The 24,355-nt window shown below is 38.1% G+C and overlaps 2 protein-coding genes across 2 annotated transcripts; both read right to left on the reverse strand.

The window, feature by feature from the left end:
* Window positions 1–401: 401 nt before the first annotated feature.
* Window positions 402–1,835, reverse strand: LOC124307962 (uncharacterized). The gene has a single exon (XM_046770212.1). The coding sequence runs from the start codon at window positions 1,833–1,835 to the stop codon at window positions 402–404; it is 1,434 nt and encodes a 477-aa protein (XP_046626168.1).
* A 7,982-nt stretch (window positions 1,836–9,817) lies between these two features.
* LOC124306629 (uncharacterized) lies at window positions 9,818–12,276 on the reverse strand. The gene is made up of 7 exons (XM_046767449.1): window positions 12,172–12,276; window positions 11,838–12,079; window positions 11,245–11,445; window positions 11,107–11,154; window positions 10,725–11,005; window positions 10,060–10,191; window positions 9,818–9,952 (listed from the first exon to the last, which is right to left on the reverse strand). The coding sequence occupies exons 2-6, from the start codon at window positions 12,076–12,078 to the stop codon at window positions 10,186–10,188; spliced, it is 777 nt and encodes a 258-aa protein (XP_046623405.1). The 5' UTR covers window position 12,079; window positions 12,172–12,276; the 3' UTR covers window positions 9,818–9,952; window positions 10,060–10,185.
* Window positions 12,277–24,355: the final 12,079 nt, after the last annotated feature.

Below are 24,355 nucleotides of genomic sequence, written 5' to 3' on the forward strand. Positions count from 1 at the left end.
GTCCAGCACTCTTGCCACGAAGATATATTTTGTCCATTTCTTACCGCGTGTTTTCATCCTGCGAGGTAAGAATATAGCCATCGAATGACCTCCGTTGAGAAGCCTAGTCTGCGCAGCTTGGTCAACAGCAGTTTGTGGTCTACCGAGTCGAATGCTTTTGCAAAATCCAGGAACACAGCTATGGTCACCATCTGTTCATCTATTGTAGCACGTATGTCATCTGAAAATCTTAGAACAGCTGTCTGTGTGCCCATACCGGGCCTGAAGCCAGTTTGATAAGGATCAAGAATATCATGGTCATCAATATATTTGAGCATTTGATCAAAGACAATTCGTTCATAGACTTTCGACATGCCGCATAGGATAGATATTGGCCGCGGGTCCGACAGCGACTCTGGATTTCAGATTTTCGGTATTGGCGTGATTAGAGATGATCGCCATTGAGTCTGGTAGCAGCAAGTGTCTAGGGAGTTATTTATTAGCTCCGTAATAAGCGGGACAATCAGATTCTTCAGCATTTTCAGTGCTTGCGCAGATAGTCCATCAATCCCAGTCGCTCCGTAGGTACCAGCTGCAAGATGTTTTACGCCGTCATCGATATTGGCATGGGTAAAAGGAAAATCTTCATTGGCCTGCACTCGGCTCAAACTAGTCAATAGGCCGTCGAGCGGCGGAAACTTCCTGCCTGCAATTATTGTTGCATAGTAATTGATTAATGCCTCGATATTAAAGTTCAGCGCCCCTCGCGATTTTGTTGAAGCTACTGTGAGACGAAGTCTGTCCATTTCACCCCAAAACTGCCTTGTGTGACCTGAGTGATTGAAAACTGATTGTAGATAGTTTGCCTGATCTTTTTTCCATAAAGACTGTGCTGGTCTGCGTATTTGAATGTAAGACTCCCATGCTTCACAGCGGCCATTTCTTTTGAATCGTCTGTAGCATTTGTCTCTTTCTTTACACTTCTCACACAATTCCTGTGTTAACCAAGGGGTTGGGCGGTGCTTTGCTACAAACTTTCGAACTGGAACACATTGGTTGATGATTTCCTGAACCAGGCAATTCAACTTGTCTAGGTACTGGTCTAGTGATTGCTGAGTACCGTTAGTACCATCCAGCTCATGTTTTCTTCTATTGATCAGTTCTGTGGCTGCATCAGAGTCAATCTCTTTCCATGATAGGCATTTAATGATCCGTCTTGCCGGTTTTGGGTGTTTGTATCTGAGGCAGATGTAGATAAGGTCGTGAGATGATAGGAAAGGTTGACCTGATTGACCCCAGGCGTGAAGATTAGCTAGGTGACCGACTGCGCATACATCAATCCAAGTGTTCGCTTGTGCTGAATGATTGGTTGGCTGTAATAGTACAATACTCAGTCCGGACGTGTCAAAGAGGTCTCTCAGTCTTACTGCTTTATCATTTGTTGTTTGAAGATCTGCATTAAAGTCCCCTAAAACACATGTAAATTTGTAGTTAACTATTCTAGGTGCAATATCATCTTCGAACATACCCATGTATCCCGCTTTGGGTGGTCTGTAGACAACAGCAACCATGATCTTGTATTGTGATGGGCCCCAGATTTCTGCTATCAAATATTCTGGAATGATTACCTGCCCATCTCCAGAGGATGAGCTTAGTAGACGGAAGTTGAGTTCTTTCTTGATATGTATCGCCACGCCGCCTCCTCTCTTATTTTGCCGATCAACCCTCAGAATGGTATATCCTGGTAGTTCGACGTGTTGGTCCCCAGTAGCGTCATTGAGCCAGGTTTCGACAACTCCAATCATGTGGTAAGGATTAGCGCGGAAGAATTCTCTGAATTCGTGAAGATAAGCCATTAAAGATTGTGCATTTAGGGAGCAGATATTAAGTACTGAGAGTTCAGTTTTGCTGGTGACAATCGCCGTTATGAGAGACCCGAATAATTAGCGTGAGATCTTTTGCAGATCCGTAGACGGCAGTATTCTCACTGCTTGCGAGTGTTGAGATTGCCTTAAGAAGACAGTACCATCAGCGATCCAGATGTGCTTTCGTTCAATTTGTAGAAATGCCTGTATGACCCGGTCTCTAAGCTGATGCAGCTGGGCTGGCTGACGATGGTTGACATAGATTTTGCTTTTTGGGAAAGAAGAGTTAACATGTTTGGCAGTTAGGTTCTTCTTCTCTTTCTTCGCATTGATCACTTTCTTGCGGCAGTCATTGTTCTTCATCATGAGGACGATTGAGTGCGATGCCGCTGAGTTTCCATTTTCACTTAGCCCTCGAGCTTTTGACTTTTTGCCCATTCTGTATGCATTGACAATTTCAGTGTTATCCGAGTGTATACCTAGTGCTTTAATAAGGGTGCCAGCCAATTCTTTAAGGTTTTCACCGTCAGCTTCAGGAAGCCCGTTAACGATTAGCTGGTTTGAAACCTGGTCGCAGGCGGCACGTACTAATACAGCTTCATGAGCCGCTAAAAGTAAGGATTTTGCCCCAGTTGTTTTTGTCTTAACAATGCTAAGCCGGCGGTCAAGGTCATTAGCTAGACTTGCTACTGTTTCAACTCGTTCGGCAGTATCTTGTTGGGCAGACCTAAGTGACCCAATGTCTTCCCGAAGCGATGCTAACTCATTTACAATCTTATCCACTTTGGATTCACACGTTTTCAGTCCATCCAGTTTATTATTGATCGATTCTAGTCAACTCTGAACCGAACTGTCAGTGATAGAGCAAACTGGGCACTGATAACGTAGTCGTTGGATAGCCTCAAAGTCACTGTCAGCGTTTAATCCAATCCTGACACATTCTGTATGAAAGCTGTGTTTACAAACAGCTCCAGTAAAGAGTCCCTCCGTGGCCCGAGCAATGTTTTCGGAACAGAGCGCGTACGTGAGTTTAGGCGTATTTGGCACTTTGCTAACCGAATAACCATAAAATTCAGCCCGAGAATAAAAATTTGTTTGAATAAAAATTCTGAGTATTAGGTCACAATGAATTTCATCGTTACACTCAACTAACAAATTTTTCGGAACCGAATGAGCACACGTACGATTTTATGCGTAGCTTAATTCGTCCGTATTTGGTAAATAAACGTAAGCGATTGAAAACACGTATACTCAGTCTGTCTGTGAATGTGAATATGACATTGGTACTATTTCCGTAATGTAAATGTTATAAAATATTGTAATATTGCAGTTGTATAACCAGTACTTGCAACGGTCACATAACATTGTTACAACCATGTAAGTATAACAATGGTTATAACATTAATAATATTCAGGTTATGCGAAGGTGATGAAATGTTGCAATATTGCAGTTGTATACCGAGTACTTGCAACAGTCACACAACATTGTTACAACTATGTGAGAACAGTTATAATACAGGATAGGAATAGTTATAATCTCAGGATTGGCAAAAGTCTGAGACAAAAAAATCAAAAAACATGTTGAAGAGTAAAGTTTCTTGCACAACAATTTACCACAGTTAATACAAAATCGATGAAAACAAAATAACGGCGAATGTTTAAAACAAATTGTCACAAATCGATCTACATTTTTTCACTGATTTTCGCTGAGTATTTTTATTTTTGGCCGAATTATGATAAATTTTGTTTTGCGGGATATGTTAATTTCATAATCATTTTTTCGAAATATTTCAAAATGCAGGAAAATTTGGAGAAAAAATTATAAAATATCAACTAAAAAATATTAATTTTGAATATGTTTTTGCGCTCAGGTTTACCATTAGTTTTGCAAACTTTCAACGACACTTATCCGAAAAAGCTATATGTATATACGGCCATTTTGAAAGTTTGAAAAACGTAATTTCAAAATCGGTGAAAAATGTTGAAAAAAGAAAAATTAACAAATTTAATTCGTATAAAAAAATCAAGGGGTCATCGTTATGTTATTAAATGATTGATTGATTAAACAATTATTTAATAATTTTCGAGTGATTTTAATGTTATTGGTTATTATTGTTCATAGCATGCCAATTGTTGCTGAATTTTTTCAGATTTTTAATAAATCACGAAGTACATTAATTCTAATCAAATAAAGTTTTCATCAGAAAAATCTCCCGCATATCCTTATAAGGTTGTTTTTACGTTATACGAATTTAAAGGTGAGTTTTTTCAAATTCGTATGAACCTTCCTAACAATATATCTTTTATAAATTTGTATTTGATAGTTTTGTCTTTACTTTGTATATACTATCATGATTATAACGCAAGAACATCCTTAATAAGACTTATTATGAGTGCAACCTCGAATTTCGATTTAAACAATTCCCGCCACCATTCAGAACCAGTGGTGGGCCTGCCGGCCGGTATACGCACGAAAAAAGGGCGGCATTTTACGAGCACTTCAAAAGTTATAGGAGATTATATGGGGGAAGTTAATTATATAGGTGTGCGGCCAGCCTTCTTACGGTAAAAAAAGAAGCCTGTCAAAAAAGTGTTATATCGCTATAACATTGCGATTCATACATTTATATACCTAAGTCCTGTAATGGTTACGCAGAAAGCGTATAACAACTGTGTGTGTGTAAGCTTTACGAATTCACCATAAGCGTCGCTAGTATCGTACACCGTGTTCTGTGACGCGTGACTCCCGTAGCGCTTCATACCTCGTGCTTTGGGCCCAGCGCATCTCATTCTCATCGTATTTCCAGTGTTTCGGAAGTGTTCAAAGTAAAAGGTATAATTGCTGCGTTCTTTATTTATTTATTTTTTTTGTGTCGAATATTTAAAAATATTATAATACCCCGTAAATATATGTGTGTATTTCATGTGTGTTATTCAAGTGATAAAAGAAAAATAGCATGCAAATTTCATATTAACCCGAATTTACATGCGCGTGTGGTTTGATTGAGGTTATAAAAGTGATGTTCGAGTGGAAATTATATTCGTTTTTGCAATCAGAGCCCATATAGCAATTAATATTATATTTTGTGAAAATGTTAATATCTAGTCGATCGGCAAAGTGAAAAACAATGTATTCTTCATCGTAATTATGAAAATAAAGAACTTTAATTTTCCATATGTATATATATATATATATATATGGAAATGTTGACTATTAATCATTTTTTATCCATTAATAGATCCATTAATAGAATGGAAATATTTAAAATTACATTATGGCTTAATTATACTTTAAAATTTAGCAATATATTTCATAAAAAGACTTTAAAGGTGTTCATAAAACGATAAAATGTATAAGGTCGAATATAATAAATAACTAATCATATTTTGACGGTAATTACGAATATAGCTTGGTGAAAAATTGTAATTGAACCATAGTGTACAATTATTTGTATTTCAAGTTGTAGGAACGGGTCTCTTTAACGTAAACACAATGTTATGGTAACATAACAATTAAAAACACTCTAATTTTGATACAACATTGAATTTACCTCAATTGTTGCGTAAAGATACGTGTGAATATGACAAAACATTTACATAAACTGTTATTTAACCATTCATGTACTTGTAATATCAACCATTAAATAACTGTTCAAATTAATGTAATATTGCAGTTATATCAGCTGATAGGTAACAGCTAGGTTCACTGTTGTATTACATTTCGAAATTGCGGTTACGAAACTGTTATGCTATTTGATATATTACAGTTTCATTACGCGATGAACCAGCAATGTAACTGAGGTATAACGGTTACATAAGATGGTACGTTACAAGTAATATGTATGAGCAGGAAATAACAACTTACACGTAAGTTGCATGCAATATTCGAGTAATATAACTTGTAACTTTCAGTAACGTTACCGTTACATTGCCGTTACATAGCAGTTGCATTATACAGCAAACAAGTAACATAACATAAATGTAACGGTTACATAAAATATTACATAACGAGTAATGCTCATGAGTGGGAAATTTTAACTAAAATGTAAGATGCATGTACTCTCTGGTCAACATTACTCGTTATTTTCGGTTACTTTGCCGTTACATTGCTAGTACAGAACTGTGTTTACTGGGGTTACTCCTTCTGATTTTTTTTTCTAGTTTTAATGTCACTTATGATTGGGAGTATTTAACTTTCAAATTTCATTAAATGAAATCAAATAACTACGAATTTCTTTTCAGACGATGGTTCCCGAGATGCAGCGTGAATATTCTTTATCCCCAACCCCGGAACCTCCATTTCCGGATCTGGATTTACCGAACATCCAAAGAATTTGCATCTACGAAGAAATACAGACCCGACCAAACGATGAGCAAATCGAGGAACTGGTGGAATTGGTAACCAGATTAGATGCCATCGTTCGAGGTACCCAAGCTTTTTTTTGGTACCGAAACACTCTAATCAAAATGACGTGTGATGAAGCCACTGACACCTGGCTTCACAGATTTGATCTTTAAAAAAATGTGCTTATTTGGACATCATATACTGCCACACAAGCATCTTTATATGTATACGTGCGGCTGGTGGCGCGTGACGCTGAGCTGAGGATCAGTTGTTCAGTATTTGTGGCAGAGTAATAATATTTCGTACATCGTAAGGACAAATTATAAAAAATTATACAAATATGTTTAATTGTTTATGTTTCCAAGCTTTTGAGCTTACCATTTAATGTCAATAATATTTCACATAACTTAAAGCTTATACTTATTTATAGATTCTTTATTAAATATCTAAATCAAAGAAATTTATATACTTGACCTATTAGTCTGTTTTAAGTATCTAGTTATTCATATCTTTTACATAAACCATATAGGCATAAGAAATTCGTTACAACAGATTTGATCTTTAAAAAAAAACATACTAATATTCATTTTTTATGTATATGTTATATTTTAAATTTTTTTACAAAATAAATAAAAACTTGTCAAACGAAATCTCAACTGCGTCTCAACCTTGCATCTCATCCTTAACTAATCTGTACACCAACGTAATCATGTTTTGCATTCCAAGAGAGATAGTAACCCAACTCCGTAGAATCTGCGGCTTTAAACGTACGCTAACTCAGATGTTGGTGGACCTTGCACTCTATCCTTGACTGTGCCCGCTGAAACATCATCGTAGAGTTCACGTTACAGTTACGAAGTTCAAATGCAGCTTAAAATCCGCCGTCTTTGCTCATTGGTGTTCAGAATATCACTTTCTTAGGTTGTAAAACTTGATTGGAATTACTATTACAAAAATTGGTTGAGTTAAAGGTGGACTGGACTGATTAGAGCTGAGTGACAAATACATATAATATTTGATATTTTTTATTTAATATTGAACGTCGTGCTATTAAATGGTATAAAGTATGTGTAATTCATACTTATATTACACACAAACAAATTCGAGTTGATTATATGGCCCACCCAGATAGCGTAGACTCGACCGAGTGTCGTTACTTGCTGTCACCATCTTCTGGAATATATCTTCGTCTTCTTGGAGAGCTTTCGTTAGTCGATTTGTCAGAATAATCGTAAACGAGTCCTCCAAATTCAGAACGATTTTACCACCAAATTTCATTTTAACCCGACGAACACCGCTGATTCTGTATTGCAAGTAGGCTTCAAGGTCCGAAACTTTTTTCAACGGCAGAAACCTCTCCAGCCGCGCGATTTCGTTTAGTTTTGACAGATCCATGATCGTCACTGTTAATTTGTGTTTTCTCAGAATCTCTAGTGAGTTGATTTAGTTGAGTTCTAATTTGCAGTAGATGTTGAGTTTCTTCAATATTCTTAATTTCACGTTGTTGTTGTAGAGCACTTTTCATTTGCAGAAAGAACAGCTTCAGACTTGCGTTAAAATTTTCACCACATAAATTTGAAATTTGGTGGGGAAAAAATATCACGTGGTTGATATCAAACGGACATCCGGGTAAGTGGATTAATTTCGGAATGTCACGTATTTGATATCGTGGAAAAAGAATGTGGGGTGGTTGATATCACCCCGACATTCGGGTAGGTGAAAAACAATTCTCAAAACCATAAATTTTGGAATGTCGCGTGGTTAGTAACGTGGGAAAATGATGTGGGGTGGTTGATGTTACACATCAACAGTTCTACCGTAAGAAAAGAATTTGAGGTGGTTGATGTTACACATCAGTGACATCCAAGTGGGTAAAAAACAATTCTCAGAACTATTAATTTTGAAATGTCGCGTGGTTGATAACGTGGGAAAGGAATGTGAGGTGGTTGATGTTACACATCAGTAGTCCTACCGTGGGAAAAGAATGCGGGACGGTAACCGACATCCAGGTCAGTGAAAAAATTCACGCCCCCCCCCCCCCCCCCCTCACCCCTCTCGCTGCATCCATCACCGTTGACACGCGAGCACAACATAGAGACATTGACCTTCGGTCGGCAAGATTGTCGGTAAAGCAGCACGATTTTGACCTTCGACCGATAAGGATTGTCGGTAAAGCAGTGCGATTTTGACCGTCGACGGATAAAATTGTCGGTAAGGTTGCACGTTTTTGACTTCAAGTCGGTACGGCACACTGTGACGTCATCGCGGAGAAGGGTTTGAGTCTGGGGAGGATGGCGGAAAGTGTCGGTAACAGGAATCTGTAAGTAGAACTCTCCTTGTATTACTACTAACATCATCCCAAAGGACCACCTTTCGGTGGTGTGAGAGTGAAAACTGTTGAAGAGTATGTTCTACGTTATTTATGGTAAGTGATAATCAATGATACTTTGTTTTTTGTTTTGCGACGACTTAGTAATTTTTTTGACTCAACAAGTTTGCAGGTCACAAATCTGTTTACCACATTGTAGCTCAACTCTTTGGTTTGAGTTTGTCAACAGCGCACGCAATGATAGAAAGTGTAACGACTTATTGAACAGATGAATTGGGTTCACTGCCCTAGAAAACTCGTACACTTGGCACAACGCTGGTCCAGGAAAATGCCAATTGCATCTGCCAAGCTTGCAACGCTTGGGAATTTCACTGGGCCATCGTTGAATGAGTACTGGGGCCATAGGCACGGCCCAACCGTTGTCAATACATCGGTCAACGATTGTATCATGCCAATGGTTAAGAAACAGTCGAGTCAGCGTTAATAATGTTAATGGGCCAACGCTTGACAATATGGTTGGCCATTAGTTAACCAGCATCGCTTCGAATACCGTTATCACATTATGTCAATCCTCGTGCCAATTGCTGTGGAGAATGTCTGCCGATTATAAAGATGAAAAAAAATTATCCCAAAATGCGATAAATTTGATTTTATTTTGGTAACAAGGGATATAAACATTATAATTATCGTTCTCATAATAAATATTTATAGATATTTATGGTTAAACAAAGTTTAATATTTAAAGAGAAGTAATGAGCAATGCAACGCCTTAGTGACATGACGGTAAGTAAATGAAAATTGTTTTCGTAATAACGTGAACTTAAAAAAAATCTTTTGGCTTCAATTAAATAATTAAATTAAATTCAACATCTTTTGAAATAAAAATAAAATATTTTTTTCGAGTCTTTTTCTCTTGAGTTTTTTTTACCCTGTCACTCTTACGCTTTTAGCACTAATTATCACAAATTCGTCAACTAACATATAAGCTTAAAACAATCTCTCCAATTACTTGAATTAAATAGTTAAACAAAAATTAATATTTGTGGAAGGAAAAGTATTGGGAAACGCATTGCAACAAATAAGTAAATGTTTCCGTAATTACGTGAACTTGAAAAAAATTCTCTTGATTTAAATTAATCAATTAAATAAAATTTAAAATTTTTAAAAACAAAAATGAAACTTTTTTTCGAGTGTTTTTCTCTTCAGTCGTTTTTTTACTTTGTCACTATAACTGTTATTCATTATTATTGTTAAAATTCTGAAGATTTTGCAGCCGAGGACGAGGAGGATTCTCTATTTCTTCGAAACTTGGAACAGAAAGGCGAAGGGCTCGGCCACCATCTCTGTCTCCTGCGCCTGCGAGCCAGCGACTCACGTTCGAAACCAGCGTTTGGATACTGGGCACATCGTTGGCAAATCTTGACAGGAACACATCTGTAAATGTAAAATTGTTAATAGTTGTTAATTCTTTTGTTCTTATGACAATAAATTCAATTGTAAAGTTAGTAGATTGAGAAATCGTTAATTTATTTTTATTTTACCTTTTATGCAAATAAAAACCACAGTTTTTATGAAGGGAAGTTTTCCAGGCTGGTTTTTCGTTTGCCTACCGCATCCGCTGTAGCAAAGTTGCACTTCCTTCTCCAAAATTGCTAGTAAAGCTCGATTCAGAGCTGTTCGGAAATTACTATTACCGCCAATCACAAATTGGATCATATTTTTGTAAAAAAAATAAATAAAAATAAAAATAAAAAAAAATTAGAAAAAAATGTATATTGATTAAAAATGGAAACAATCACACATGATAAATGTTCTTGACATGGAAACTATTAATTTTTCCCTACGAAGAAAATTTTCCGATGTCTAGAATTTGATATATTTAATTTCCAATTTTCAAGTTCCCTCATCTCAACAAGTATTAATTGAAGTCGAGTTTCGTTTATTTAATATTTTTTATAGCCTTTCTATATAGCCCATATCTGCAAACATGTTCCTTGATACATTTTTTTTTACAATTCATTATAAATGAAACACGACTGAATGTAGACGCACTTGGAGAAAAGTTGATCATTGGAAATTTAATATTTCACATGTTAAACGTCAGCGAATTTTTCTTTACATTTTCTTCATGTTTCTTCTTATATAAAATGAAGAACAGAATCTTGAATTTATTACATTTTTTAATAGTAATTTGTTAAATAGGTACCAAAGACTCTCGTTTTTCTGCCGAACCTGCCAAAACGTTGTTGAAGGCTTGAAATTCTTCGAGGATTTTGATGGGCATGGTGACTCCGAGTTGAGCTCGCACATCATTTTCGCCATTGCCATTGTCGACCGTCCCCAGATTGGCACATGCGGACAGCATGAATTTCAACTCATCGACCTTTTTATCGATGTCGTATTGGAGAGATCTTTTCTGAGATTTGATCACCTTGACGATGCGGTCCTCCATTTCCTCCAAAGCAGCGTTGAAATCTTTCAGTATTTCTGTGGACAATATCAATTTATTAATATTATTTGTAAGAACTTCTATTAATTTTTAGTCTTGAAGGAGCTTTTTTTTGTCACTAAGAATTTTGAAATACAACTAGTATTATTGTTTGGCTCCGGCACGATCGTGATGTTTGTTGGGTCCTCTGAAAAAAAATTGTAATAAATATGTACTGCAGTAGTGTTAAATTGGATTTTACGAATTGTCGGATGATATCAAACACCAGAATACTTACCAAGGATTAAATTGTTCAGCAAAGTTTCGTCTCCTATGAAAGGGAGAGGTTGCTTTTCTTGGAGAGTTTGACCCATATCTTCTTCGCTGATAATTCTGACCAACTCGTGGATAGCCTGACTTTCCGTATTGTCGATGTCTGTCGAGTCTTTTGGAGGTTCAAAAGTCCTATTAAGCCGCCGTAAACCCTGTTCCCAATTCTCTGTAAAAAAAAAAAATCAAAATACAGAAGGACGAAAATTACAATCAATTGGTGCGTCAAGGGAAATAGCGCTGAGATTCTTAGTGACTTGGCATCAAGACGCTGCCACGTCTCTAAATAAGATGATTAATTTTTCTCAATCATTATCATTATTTTTTTATTATTAACTATTATATCCGAGACACGCTTCAATCACAAAGCATTGTACATTTTGAGCAAAAAGATTCTCGTTGCGGAGCATCTTGTCACCGACGCCCTGTGATATTGGGCGTCTCTCTTGGTGCAAACACAGTGCAACTATGCTCACACCAAGGTCTTTATGCATAAGTACTTTGACGCTGATTGCAAAAAAAAATATGAATATATCCACTTAAATAGACTTAGACACTTACTCGCTTCGCAGACGATCCTCGCGACTCTGTATATCCCCCAGTTTTTCTCTGGTGACTTCTCTTCGGATGCCCATTTTCTAATTTTGTGGATCGTTCCCTTCTTCGGATAGAAACACTGAATCGTTGACTCTTCTTCGAACAGCCACGACTTGGGAACTACGTCGAAGCTGGGCTCGTCCCCTTCGCACTTTTCCTCAAACTCAATCACCGCAAAATGATATTTTTTTGTGGTTTCTGCCATCCTGAAAGTAAAAAGAAACGAAATTAGCAAAAGAATGACAAGAAAATTAGGAAAGGATGTTTATTAGATCTAGGAGCATAAATTTGTACTCACCTCAAATTTCCTTTCACGCCAGTAATTGCAATTGTGATTGAATATTTTATTTATAACACTCTATTATGAGTCTAAACTGTTTATTCCACTGATTCCTTCGTTTTTCTTTCAGTTTATTACGGATTTTACTGAAAAAATTTATTTCTCGCACTCTGACGACTTCGCACGTGTCGCGAACGCGTCTTACCTCATATTACCTTCCAGCACGCCGGCGTGGTGATTATGGAATGATTATATTACGCGCGTACACTTATTATTTTCAAGATTCTTTTTATTTTTTATTAGTTATTATTTACTTTCGATTTTTTATGGATTTTATTGAAAAAATGTAATTATTTCTCGCCCTGTGACGGATTTGCACGTCTTTGGGAATTCGCGCGGGCTCTTCGCGTCCGTGTCGAACCTCAAATTACCTCCCGGCACGCCGGCGTGGTGATTATGGAATATTTATCATTACGCTCGTACACTTATTGTTCTTAAGATTGCTTATATTTTTTATTAGTTATTATTTTTTTCGCTCTCGCACGCGTTTTATTCCTGTCGGAAACTTCCGGCACTGTCTTTCGCAAAATTGACGCGGACTCTTCGCGTTTACCGGTACACACATACAACTGGAACGACTCACGCATGTGTAGTACTGGACATCACCGGTGGGTGCACAACTATGCTTCGCCGGCGTGGAGCAAGGTTACTGCGTAATCGTTACCGCGAACTTTGAAAAAAATACATTTCGTAACAATTGCTGTGAGTGGTATCGTCAAAGTATCCTTCTGCACCTCGATAATTTGGAATAATCCAAACTTTCTAGATAAATCGGGCTCCTCAAAGAAATCTCCCGTTTCTTTGGTCAAATAACCGGCGGCAAAGTATTAATCGTTGTGAGCGTGTAAAACATTTATAAAAATGATTTGGCCATTACTGAGGAGGAAAGCATTATCGGGTGACGAACAGGTAATTATCCAATTTCCTCCGTGTATTGCTTTAATCTGGTCACGTTTTTTTACAACTTTGTTTACGATTTTTTTTGACTGAGGATGTACTTTTTCCAGCGAATCTATTTCTGCCAGTCTGTTGACAACTTGTGCCAAGGGATTCTTGGGGGTGCGAACAAGTTTTTTCAGCCTTCCCAAGTAGTTTTCTGCCCAGAAAGCTGAAATATCGGTGAGGGGTGATATGAAATTCTTTACATCCTCTGCTATATGAATCAGATTATGAACATTCATAATCTGAGAGTCAATGCCATACAGTGTGGGCATGAATTGTGTAAATTGTCGTAGAAGCGTGTTTGCGTAGTCTGCAAATTTGACAGCACATTCTTCGTTACAGAGTATTCTGCATGAGACCACCAAAAGAAGAAAATGCTTGTACTGGTTTTCTGGGAGAATATTCGAAAAAACTACAGCTCCACAGTACAAAAGGCAGAAACGATACTGCGTAGCTTTCCACCGCGCCACTTCGTCTGTATTGTATACTTTGCGCTGAAATTCTGAAGGGATATTTTTCTCAAGCGAAGCCATCAAATCTTTGAGACGACGCAGTTGTGATCTTCTTATCCGGTAAGGGCTACTTCGACGAATCCACTTATCAAGAAGTAATTTCATGATGCCCAAATATAAAAGATGCATGGAGTCTAGTGGCATAGATTTAATGTTAAATGATGTTAAATCTTGGCAGTAAAAGCAGTGGAGAACACAAACCAGGCAAATGATGATTAGGATCTTCTTTCAGGCGGAATGAGCGCTGAGTTCTTTTTGCACAATCAAGCTCAGGGTAGACTCTTCTTTTATTGATGGTGAGACCTTTTACCGTGCACCGTTCACAGGCATGAAACCTACCGTGACTTTTGGAGCATCTTATCCATGATCGAGCTGGTGAATCACAGATTATCGCCTCAATTCGAAATTTATTTTTTTTCCCCTCGATGATTGCTCCATGGGTTATCAATTTATCGGCTTCTGAAATAAAATCTTTCAGGAAATCCATGACAGAATTTGGCTTTGAGTCCCCTGAATATATTGCCACGACCGTAGGTGTGCTCACGAAAGCTTCAGCATGAATTTTCATTAAGATCGGCCAAAATTGCAAGCTGGACTTTTGGTAAATTTGAACCCCGTCGATGTTTATAAAAACGTTAATTTTGGAGGAATCGAAAATGTGTGGCGGGATTTTTTTTCTCAAAGATTTTTCCAGGCCAAGATATATGTACTGTCCTGCGGTGCCTTTTTTAGACAGCATAGATTGAATATTGCTCGTGCATTGCTGAGTTCCTAAGAGAGACTTTACAGTTTTTGGTAAATTCACATACCCTTTCGACCTTAGAAATAACAAAAAGTCTGTCAAGACAGCATGCGTCAATGTGTTTGCATGTTTTAAGGCAAGTGCTATTAATTTTTCTTTTATTGTAGGGCCATGAACGTCGTCTGCGTCACTCCCAGTGACAGATTGTTCAGGATTTTCACTCCCAGATGCAATCCCGTCGTGTTCATCAGCTCTTGCTGCTTGGTCATCAATGCATTCTTCACACTCTGAAATTTCAGATGGGACAACTTCCACATCATGAACCGAAATAACTTATGGAATATGCAACGGTTTCTTCGGTTCTTCTTTTTTTTCGTCACCGCACGACTTTTTTCTTTTTTCAGAATTGTTTAATACACCCGCGAAAATTTTCTCATATTTTTGTTCTTTCTCCAATAAACGTTTTTTTGCACCGTGGTATTTTTTTGACATATTTACGCTTTATGTATTCATCCGCGAACTTGTATTTTATTTTTTAAAAGAAAGAAATAACCGATAAGGTTTGTCGTTAAAATTTTGTTTTAGAGGTTATTTCTCCACGTGTACTCGCCCACCACAGGAACACGAATACATAGAGTGTAAAAATATACTCTAGCTTCTATGCTAGATAAATCGAGAATCTGTGGAGTCATCGGATAACAACTGCTGGTACATATACTACGCCACGTATTTTTCCCACGGCTGATAATAATGAAAACAATGATCGGAAAAGATATTATGACGAAGACGTATACATTCTAAAAAGAGCTAGATTAGATAAAACTATATTGGTCAACGATTTGTTCGAAAATACGGGCCAATGACCAAGCCATTGTTCGTCCGACATTTTTATCAGGCGCCAAAATTCGGTAAATATCGAAAGTTGGGCAAGTCTCGATTTGGCATATTTCTCGTTTGTCGTGGAGCCGGTTTCGTCTCAATCTTAGAGAAATGCTGGCGTTTGCCGAATATTCAACGCTTAATCAAGAATAGAATTAACACTAAGAATGAGCGTTCGACCCAGAATGGAATGAGCTACGAATATCATCGATATATCGACGATGTTAAACCGACGCATAACCAATACTGGTAACTGAAAAATATTCAACGTTCAATCAACCGTTGATTTAATTTTAACCATTCGCGTTGGCCCCAGAGTGGAAGAAGCAACGGATAACAAGGATCTGTCGCCGATGTGAAGCCGTTGCTCGACCAATGTCGATGAGATGAAAATGGTCAATGCTCAATCAACAGATGGATTAATTTTGAGAATTAACGTTGGCCCCACAGTGAAAGAAGCAACGAATATCAACGACATATCGCCGATGTTAAACCGACACTCGACCAATGCTGGTGACTAAAAAATATTCAACGCTTAATCAACAATTGAATTAATATTAAAAATTAGCGTTGGCCCGAGAGTAGAAGAACCAATGAATACCGACGATCTATCGCTAATTTTGAGCCGATGCTCGATCAACCTTTGGCATTCAAACTTTTTTCGATAATGGAAGAAGGCGTTGGTTAAGCGTCGGTGGTACAATTGGCTCGGATTCAGGTCTACAATTTATTTCGAGGCTCGGTAGTTAACAATTGCAGCCATCATTGGCCATATTTAGAGGATTGGCAAAATTTTCTAGGGTGGTTATCAGATTTCCTCGTACCTTGTAGGATAAACAAGACATTTGTGCGGAATTTGAGGAGGTGAAGTAGCGAATATATGACTAACATGTTAAAACACATCTGTGCTACATTGATCTGAAATATCCTGGGAAATTTTTTCCAGATTCTACAATAATCCATCAGATTCTAGGGAATACTTTCACCCAGGTATAATTAGGGGCAGCAACAAGACCGAGTTTCACAATACATATAAATTTCAGATTGCAGGATATCCAGGAGTATGTGGATGCATTGATGGTACGTTTATAAACATCCGTACATCCGCACATAAAATCAAGTCGACCTACGTTAATCGTCACGATACAACGGCATTGACTTTGCAAGGAATATGCGATGCGAAGAAGAAGTTCCTTGATGTATTTACCGGAATACCAGGAAAAATTCATGACGCGAGAGTATTTACTTTGTCATTTATTCGCCCTACCGTGCTATCAATGGGCCTAGATTGTCGCATACTCGAAGATTCTGCTTATCCGTTGTGTGAAAATTTGATGACACCGATCCGAGATTACGGAAATTTAATAGATGAACAAAGAGAATACAACAGGCGGTTCTTTTCAACGAGAGTTTTAATGCTTTCAGGCTTTTGAAGCAAAGATTCAGGCAACTGATAAGAAGAGATACGTGGGGTGTTTTAAAGACATCGAAATTTATACTATCATGCTGCGTGATAATTTATGTATTGAAAGGAACGACTTCTTGGATGGAATTGAACATTACGTGACAAAACCTGAGCCTGAAGCAGAGTTTATTATAAACGATGAAGCTCGGCGTTTAGGTGTATTGAAACGCAATTTGCTGGCCAGGCAATTCATGTAAATATAGAAGCGTTGCGATTTGTAACGTACATCATTTGTAAATTTATAAGATTTGCAAAAAAATAATTTTGGCAACGTCTGATATACTGCATAAAAAATTCACCTACCGAAAATATTGAGATCTAGATCATTAAAGATGAAAAATTATTAAAATTGAAACTATCTATTTTGTTATAAATAATTTAATGAACTCCCTCGTTTTGTCTCCAAAAGCAATACTGTTGTGGTGAAAGTGTCAATTTTTTACAGTTGGATCTATCGTTGACGGAAATTGATGGTTGAAAAATTATGATGTGGAGTTAATTAACAGAAATAAAGATACATTCCATAAAACCTTATCTTTGCTTATATTTTTTGACTAACAAATTAACCTTATCAAACATTCTAACGAATGATAATAAAACATCACAAATAAATATCACAGGATACATTATCACAACATTGACGTGACATGATACCGATAAATAATCTCACTGGTTTGATTGTTCTAACCTGAAATAAGTTAGTCATGCAACAATGCTCGGTTTGAACATTTATCGGGGCCACACCTCTTAATGTTCAAAATCAAAATACCGCAAACAAGTATCACTGCAAATCTTGCAATTTAATTTGAGCTTGGCCCTTTTACGATATTTTTTGAAGTGAGAATTGATAATGTATCCAGTGATATTTGTTTGTGATACTTTGGATGAGACTCATTTTTACAGGTTGGAAGTAATATAACATTTTATAAATTAGAAGTAATAATATGACAAATAAATTTAAAGAATATAACAAACGATATCTGTTAAAAAATACAAGAGTTGGAAATATAGGAAATTTCTTCCACTGATGCGTACAATAAGTTTAAAAAAATAATATTAATACGATAATCATAAGCAATATTATAATAGCCAATTCGACTGATCACACTGGTGTGCACAGAGTATATTTTCATCTTTTTCTAAAGTGTATGGCAGAAAAGTGGGAGCGCTCTGAGAGCGGATCTGGAGTATTTACTCGAGAACGCTATAAGAATCTCAAGTGCATAAAGGTGCCGTCAACCCGCTTCGTAAACGAAATATACCTTCCTTTATTGATAGGCAGCAGGGTAATTTCACGCGGAAAAGATGTAACTAGAGATGTGAGTATGAAATGGGAATCGTATCCAGAAAAATTGTGAAACACCACGGGAATCATGTGTGTTTTCTTGTAATTTTAATTGCACCCCTTATGCGCAAGGCCACGATATTCGCTAGAGAAATGGCAATAATCGTGACACTTTTTATCGTACGGCAAAAACAGTTTCTCATAGATGTAACAATTTTTCGCGCGCGTGTGTCGATGCCGTTGCACTTGAGTTAACGGTTTCATAGGGATGATATTTTTAATTCGCGATTCTACGTTAACGGCCAAGGCACGAAGCTGCGTAACGAACCATTCGATACAATCGGTCCCCCGTTCGCTCACATATCCCGATAATGAAGCATCGTATGAGCAATGCACGTAAAATGCCACACTATGCGGAATATGCTCGTGGGATTTGTTTGCACCAGGTTTCAATATGCACTCGAGATACGCATAGACGACGAACGGTACCCGACCCTTATTTCGAAAACTTGTAAATTCCACATTTTTCTTTTTATCCGAGAAGAGGATTCGCACCTTGTTCAATCGCATGCAATGGTCTCTATGACTATCATAGTTGCTCTGTACCCTGAAATGACACAAGCATCTGTCGCACAAAAATTGTTGAGCACAGACTGACAGTTGGCTGCCAACCAAACGTGACAGATTTTTAATCCAAGCAAAGTGGAATCGCTGTGTGTAATTGTTCAAATCAATATCACCAACATCCATCTCCTCGTCATCATTACTACACTCAACCATAAGTAGGTGAATCACGTCATCGGTTGGATTTGTCAAATTCTTACTCAAATAGAGCGGTACAATTACACTTTTTTCCCCTTTTACACTATCGCGAAAATCACATTTATCTTAAGATTGTTCAATTTTAGAAATTTCTCCACACTGTGCAAGGTCATGGGGAAACTTATGCCTGTACAATCTCACTCGTTGATATACAGCCTATATCTGGATGCATTCTCCGAATGGTTGTTTATAGGGTGTCTAGCTGCGGTCATAGCCCAGAGAAAGCAACGATCATCTTTGTTTTGAACGTTAACCACAGCCTTTTTCCGTTGAATATTCTTAGGTAGCGTAACAAAGGTTGAAAGACCACCGGTGAGAGGCTGGTGGCGGTTAATGTTAATCACCACATTGATAATTTCTATCATACTTCAACCGGAATCCCGTTGCTCAAAATCTTCAACCTTCACCAGCAGCTAATTTATTATTTTATCATTAAACCAGACTGCGAGACCCGTTGGAGGTATTATTATCTCATTCTTGGTGGTAAACGATTTCATATCCTCGGCTCTGGCCCCCTTCACGTTTTCAAATTTGCAGGTGAGGTTGACATTAACTTTAATTTGACCCTCGTTCCGCTGTACTTTCCTCAGATGTTCGATTGGTGAGCACGCCGGCATCGATTAAAAACCCCATAAGATCGCGATGCTTAAGATTATTGACGATACCGGTACGAATCCTGCTATAGAATGCACCGTCAAGATCATCCCATTGGGTGCGATTGTGAATATTATCGGTGTCGCCAATCTCCGCGCCAACGATGGACCGACGAAGCTGTACAAACTTTGTCAACCAAAATTGTGGCAGTGAAATTTTACTCTGCATCGACTGCTTTTCGGAGGTGCGCGTATTTGGTGGGTTTATAAGATTTTTCAAAGTTAGAATAATGCGCTGCCCGATCTCGATCCAGTGTACAATATATTCGTGACTAGTTGCATCCCGCACCACCGTATGTAGGTGAGCGTTCGCCTCCGCCATCGACGCCATGAGATCCGAGCACAATTCCTGAACCATGTTTTCCACAGAAACATCACCTTAGAGGATGGAGAGCGAATGATCATCCCAATCGTACACACACCCTACACACGCACGCGCGCGCGCACGCACGTACACACACACACACACAAACATTGCGTGGTAACTCTGATTGGATGGGCCAGTAACAGCTATTTATTGGGGATGGATTCACCCAATGCGCGGCTTGACCCGTAAGTATGCGAGACAATGATACAGCTCGAGTCTGCAAACGAATGAGCCTGAGCCTCATTATCATCACGCAATGCCACCCTTAATTTCTATTCGAAATAGTGAAATCGCTTCGCATCTGCCGCTAATTTTTGTTCATCAAAATGGGGGAAAAAGAAATCGTCTGTTCCACGCCAACCCGCAGGGTGGTGGTAGTGGTGGTAGGTGAGTTTATATAAATAGACGCGTTTCTGCAACATCCAACATCATTCGACAAGTATTCGGCATTGAGTATTTCCAGTGAGAAAAAAACGTTACTTCACTTCTACAAACTTTTTTGTCGAATGGAGAATAAATAGATGGAGAAATGAAAAAGTGGAATTCTGGAGAATCCGGGTAAGTTCAACGATCAGTGAATAATCACCAATTCGAATAAAAATCCTACATGGTTAAGAGTTACTTTTCTTTCTTCAAAAATCATGAAGAAATGTGCAAGTCTAACAACGACAACAACAACAACAACAATAATACCGCGATCTCATCCGTCTAATTCTAGTATATCCATGAGATAATAAGCGAAATGCGGTGTATTCGATGCGAGCGGGATCACTTGAGGAGGAGCAACATCGGGTTGACAATCGAGGCAATGACAGCTTCGATTTGTTGGGGATCCGGTGGCTGCAAGAGGGTCGTTGGGGTGAGAAGCATCCGGCAACCGCCTGGGGTCACCAAGCGTGGCAGATCCCCAAGGGCTGTATGACTGTATACACCCAGGTAGCACAATCATATGGCCAGTACGTAACAAATACTTGAATCGTGTTCCCTCCTAAATCACAGCTACATCACATGTGCTCTACATGTACCGTATATGTACTCTATTATGTCCGCCACAAACCATTGTGGCAGCTATGTAACAGGCACAGAACAGAGATACGTATCAACGATATCACAGATGTAGATGAGATACATATCCTTCCGAGTCCGTTATGTATCATTTATGTTCTTATTTGTTGCATCCAACGCAGTAATATTTTATAGTGACAGATCAGATTTATAACTGCTACGTAATATATCCAAATCAGAGTCATGAAAATAACGTACTCAATACATATCTGCTACCCCGCGTAACATCCTGCGATTCATTTTATGCGCACTTGCACATGTGCACGCTACTTAAAAAAAGTATACAAATACCAGAATATATATATATATATATATATATATATATATATATATATATATATATATATATATATATATATATATATATATATATATATATATATATATATATATATATATATTCTGGTATTTGTATACTTTATATATATATATATATATATATATATAGAAAGGATTGTTTATTACCACCCAGAACATTGAAATAGAATGTGTATAAACGAAACCAGCTTGAAATGCCAAAGCATAACAAAGATACTAGAATATAGAAATTCAACATGTAGTGTCATACAAGTAACAATGTGGGAAACGAGTATATATTGCCGTTACACGCATTTTGCTTAATATACAGGTAAGAGCATATCAAAATTCAACGTGTTACAGCGAGAAATAAGTACACGCTCTTAGCATGGTTGTTCGAGTGTTTAATCACTTATCAAGAGTTCTCTTCTAACGCTAATCGAGATGGGATGAGTGAGTGAGAGGGCGAATGAATAAAACCTTAATTTGCGAGACAAGGAAAGGATGCTTGCTGCGGCATAATTTCCCTCACGAGACAGAAGGAAAAGCCGAAGCAAGTCAAATATTTATTCAACACAAATCAAATTGACAGAATACAAGGCAATAAATTCGCTGACATGTTTTTTCTTAACTAAATTGAATGATCATTCAATAATATTAAACTAGTTTACCAAGTACGGATTTAAATAAATAAAACGCCGCAACTTCCGACGGTCACGTGGAAGCGGGGTAACGGGGAGCGTCCAAGATGGCCCACAGCCGTGCATCCAGCGGCCCCGACGTCTCGGGGATCCAACGCTGAGATGCTCGAGCAACAGATCTGTCGCCGCGTCGACGTTCGCCCCGGGAACGGGCACCTCCGATCACCGGAGGATGGACCGCGTCCCTACAAACCAAAACTAGGCACGCGCGAACCTTGAAACTACGCGGAACGAAAAGATGATGCAATCGCGACGCACGAACAGAAAGAAAAGCTTCACAACACGTCCTACCTATCCGAGCGCTCGATCCTAACTAACTCACGCTATACCCCCACTTAACACAGCAACCGCCGCCATGCGGCCGCGAACCCTCAACGTCGCGGGGCCCGAGCGGGTGATGCAAATAAAATTCATAATTCTTTTTTCGATTGGGTTTGATGGCTGTAAGTACTTGTCAAAAAAGAAACTCTACAAAAATTTTAGCTTTAAAAAACATTTTTTAGAGTTCGTTCGGAAGACTAATATTTTTTTTCTTGTATATATATGTATCAGTTAGGTTGAAGATTTTTCTCACGTAAACATAATTATGTAATAAGACTATCGATTCCTTGAAACACACAAAAAAAGAACCATTCGAATATATGAAGTACATTAGCAATGGTCCATAATTGTTACATGAAAGTAATTATGTAACGAAGATACAAATACTTTGAAACACACTAGAATGAATCCCTTGACACATATCTGTGACGTTAACGACGATATATTTTATTTATGTATACGTTATTATGTAACAGATATATCAATTCTTTGGACCACACAAAGACGAATGCTTTGAGACACAAATGTTACGTCACGTCTGTTCTGTGAATTTAACATAACATTTTCACGTAGCGGTTACATTACACTAACGTCAACGTACCTTAAAGGGCACATACAACATATCAGTTATGTACCTAACCAGATATATCATTGACGTTTTCATTGTGATCTAGCAGCTACATAAACGAAGCAAGTGTGCTGCCTGGGCAATTTATAAATAAAGAAAAGTCTTCCAAAATTTTCATTCTTTGTCTGCGTATGGTATTTCGCACCCAAAACCTGTACCCATAGTTTTTAGGTATTTCTAATTTAGTAATAATAATAAGGCGCGTTCTGCCCCCGACGTTCGATGTTTGTTTTTTCTGCTTTGCTGATTATCAACATAACGTCAGCACTATTCTGATTGGTTTTTACATTGTTGGGTTTGTTATAAATGCCATACTTGAGGATGCTTGTTCCGAGCTGGAGCAGGGTGTTGAAGCGGTGATTATCGGCTTCAAGGGACCGATACACATATAACCCCCATGCACGCATTTCACACGATAAACTGGGAGATTCTCCGATGAGAAAGCTCAAAGAAAATTGAAAATCTTGGCATGCGAATCGGTGAGAAGTTGATGGAAAATACCACCTCTTTACCCTGGGATAAATTCACCTGTAACCCACTCACTGCCGATAACTGGCACATAGATCGGTTACCCTGGGGTAAATCGACCTGTAACTGATGACCCACTCCCCTCCGGTGAATAACATACAGACCGGTTACCATGGGGTGAATCGACCTGTAACCGATGACGACCTACCCACCGTCAGTAAATAGCACACAGACCGGTTACCCTGGGGTAAATCGATCTGTAACCGATGACCTACCCACCGTCAGTAAATAGCACATAGACCGGTCACCCTGGGGTAAATTAATTAGAACCCCTCGGCCGGTAACGTGTCGGTGCAGTGATCTGTGATTAGAACCAGCATATCCTGTCCACTGTGGAGGAAGATTTATACTCAATATCTGTCGAATATACTGGCAGTAAGGTATTTTTTAATAAATACTCTAGCCACGGTCTGTAAATAACATTTATATTGTAACCTGGGTTTTTCTACTCTATCGCCCAACTAGAGAAGTTGACAACTACGAACCAATGTTTACAATAATTTGTCGTTCGCGGTGATCCCAGATCAAGTGGTCGTAACGTAACTAATTTATTTGGGCGCCAGGTGCACCACTGCACTAATTTTTACGAACTCGAACTCGGTCTTATCGCTACACCTCCGCTTACTGCAGTATTGTGAAAAGGGTACGGGTCATTTGAAAGAGAGAAAGAGACACTCGATACTATTCGTTAATTTAACGAAATAAAACAAAAATGATATATTCTGCCAACATTAGCAGTGCAAAAGAAAGATAATAAAACAAAAAGTTGTCAGAACGCTGCGACAATCCTAAACGAAATTAAACAAACATGGTTTCGCTGTTCAGGAATAACAAAATAACATGCTCTTATTGAAATAAAGAATTTTCATAATTATCCTAATTGATTTTCTGTTTTAAACGCGATACAAAGTATTTCGTGACTCAATGAATACTCT

This window comes from Neodiprion virginianus, chromosome 6 (genome assembly GCF_021901495.1).
Source record: "Neodiprion virginianus isolate iyNeoVirg1 chromosome 6, iyNeoVirg1.1, whole genome shotgun sequence".
NCBI lineage: Eukaryota > Metazoa > Arthropoda > Insecta > Hymenoptera > Diprionidae > Neodiprion > Neodiprion virginianus.

Bases quoted from the DNA above. Each gene is read 5' to 3' on its own strand.
- LOC124306629 (XM_046767449.1), bottom strand. From the start codon at position 12,078: ATGGCAGAAACCACAAAAAAATATCATTTTGCGGTGATTGAGTTTGAG. The intron at 11,446-11,837 runs GTAAGTGTCTAA...TTTTTTTTACAG, and splicing joins GAGGATCGTCTGCGAAGCGA to AGAATTGGGAACAGGGTTTA. The intron at 11,155-11,244 runs GTAAGTATTCTG...ATTTTTTTTCAG, and splicing joins GCTGAACAATTTAATCCTTG to AGGACCCAACAAACATCACG.
- LOC124307962 (XM_046770212.1), bottom strand. From the start codon at position 1,835: ATGGCTTATCTTCACGAATTCAGAGAATTCTTCCGCGCTAATCCTTAC.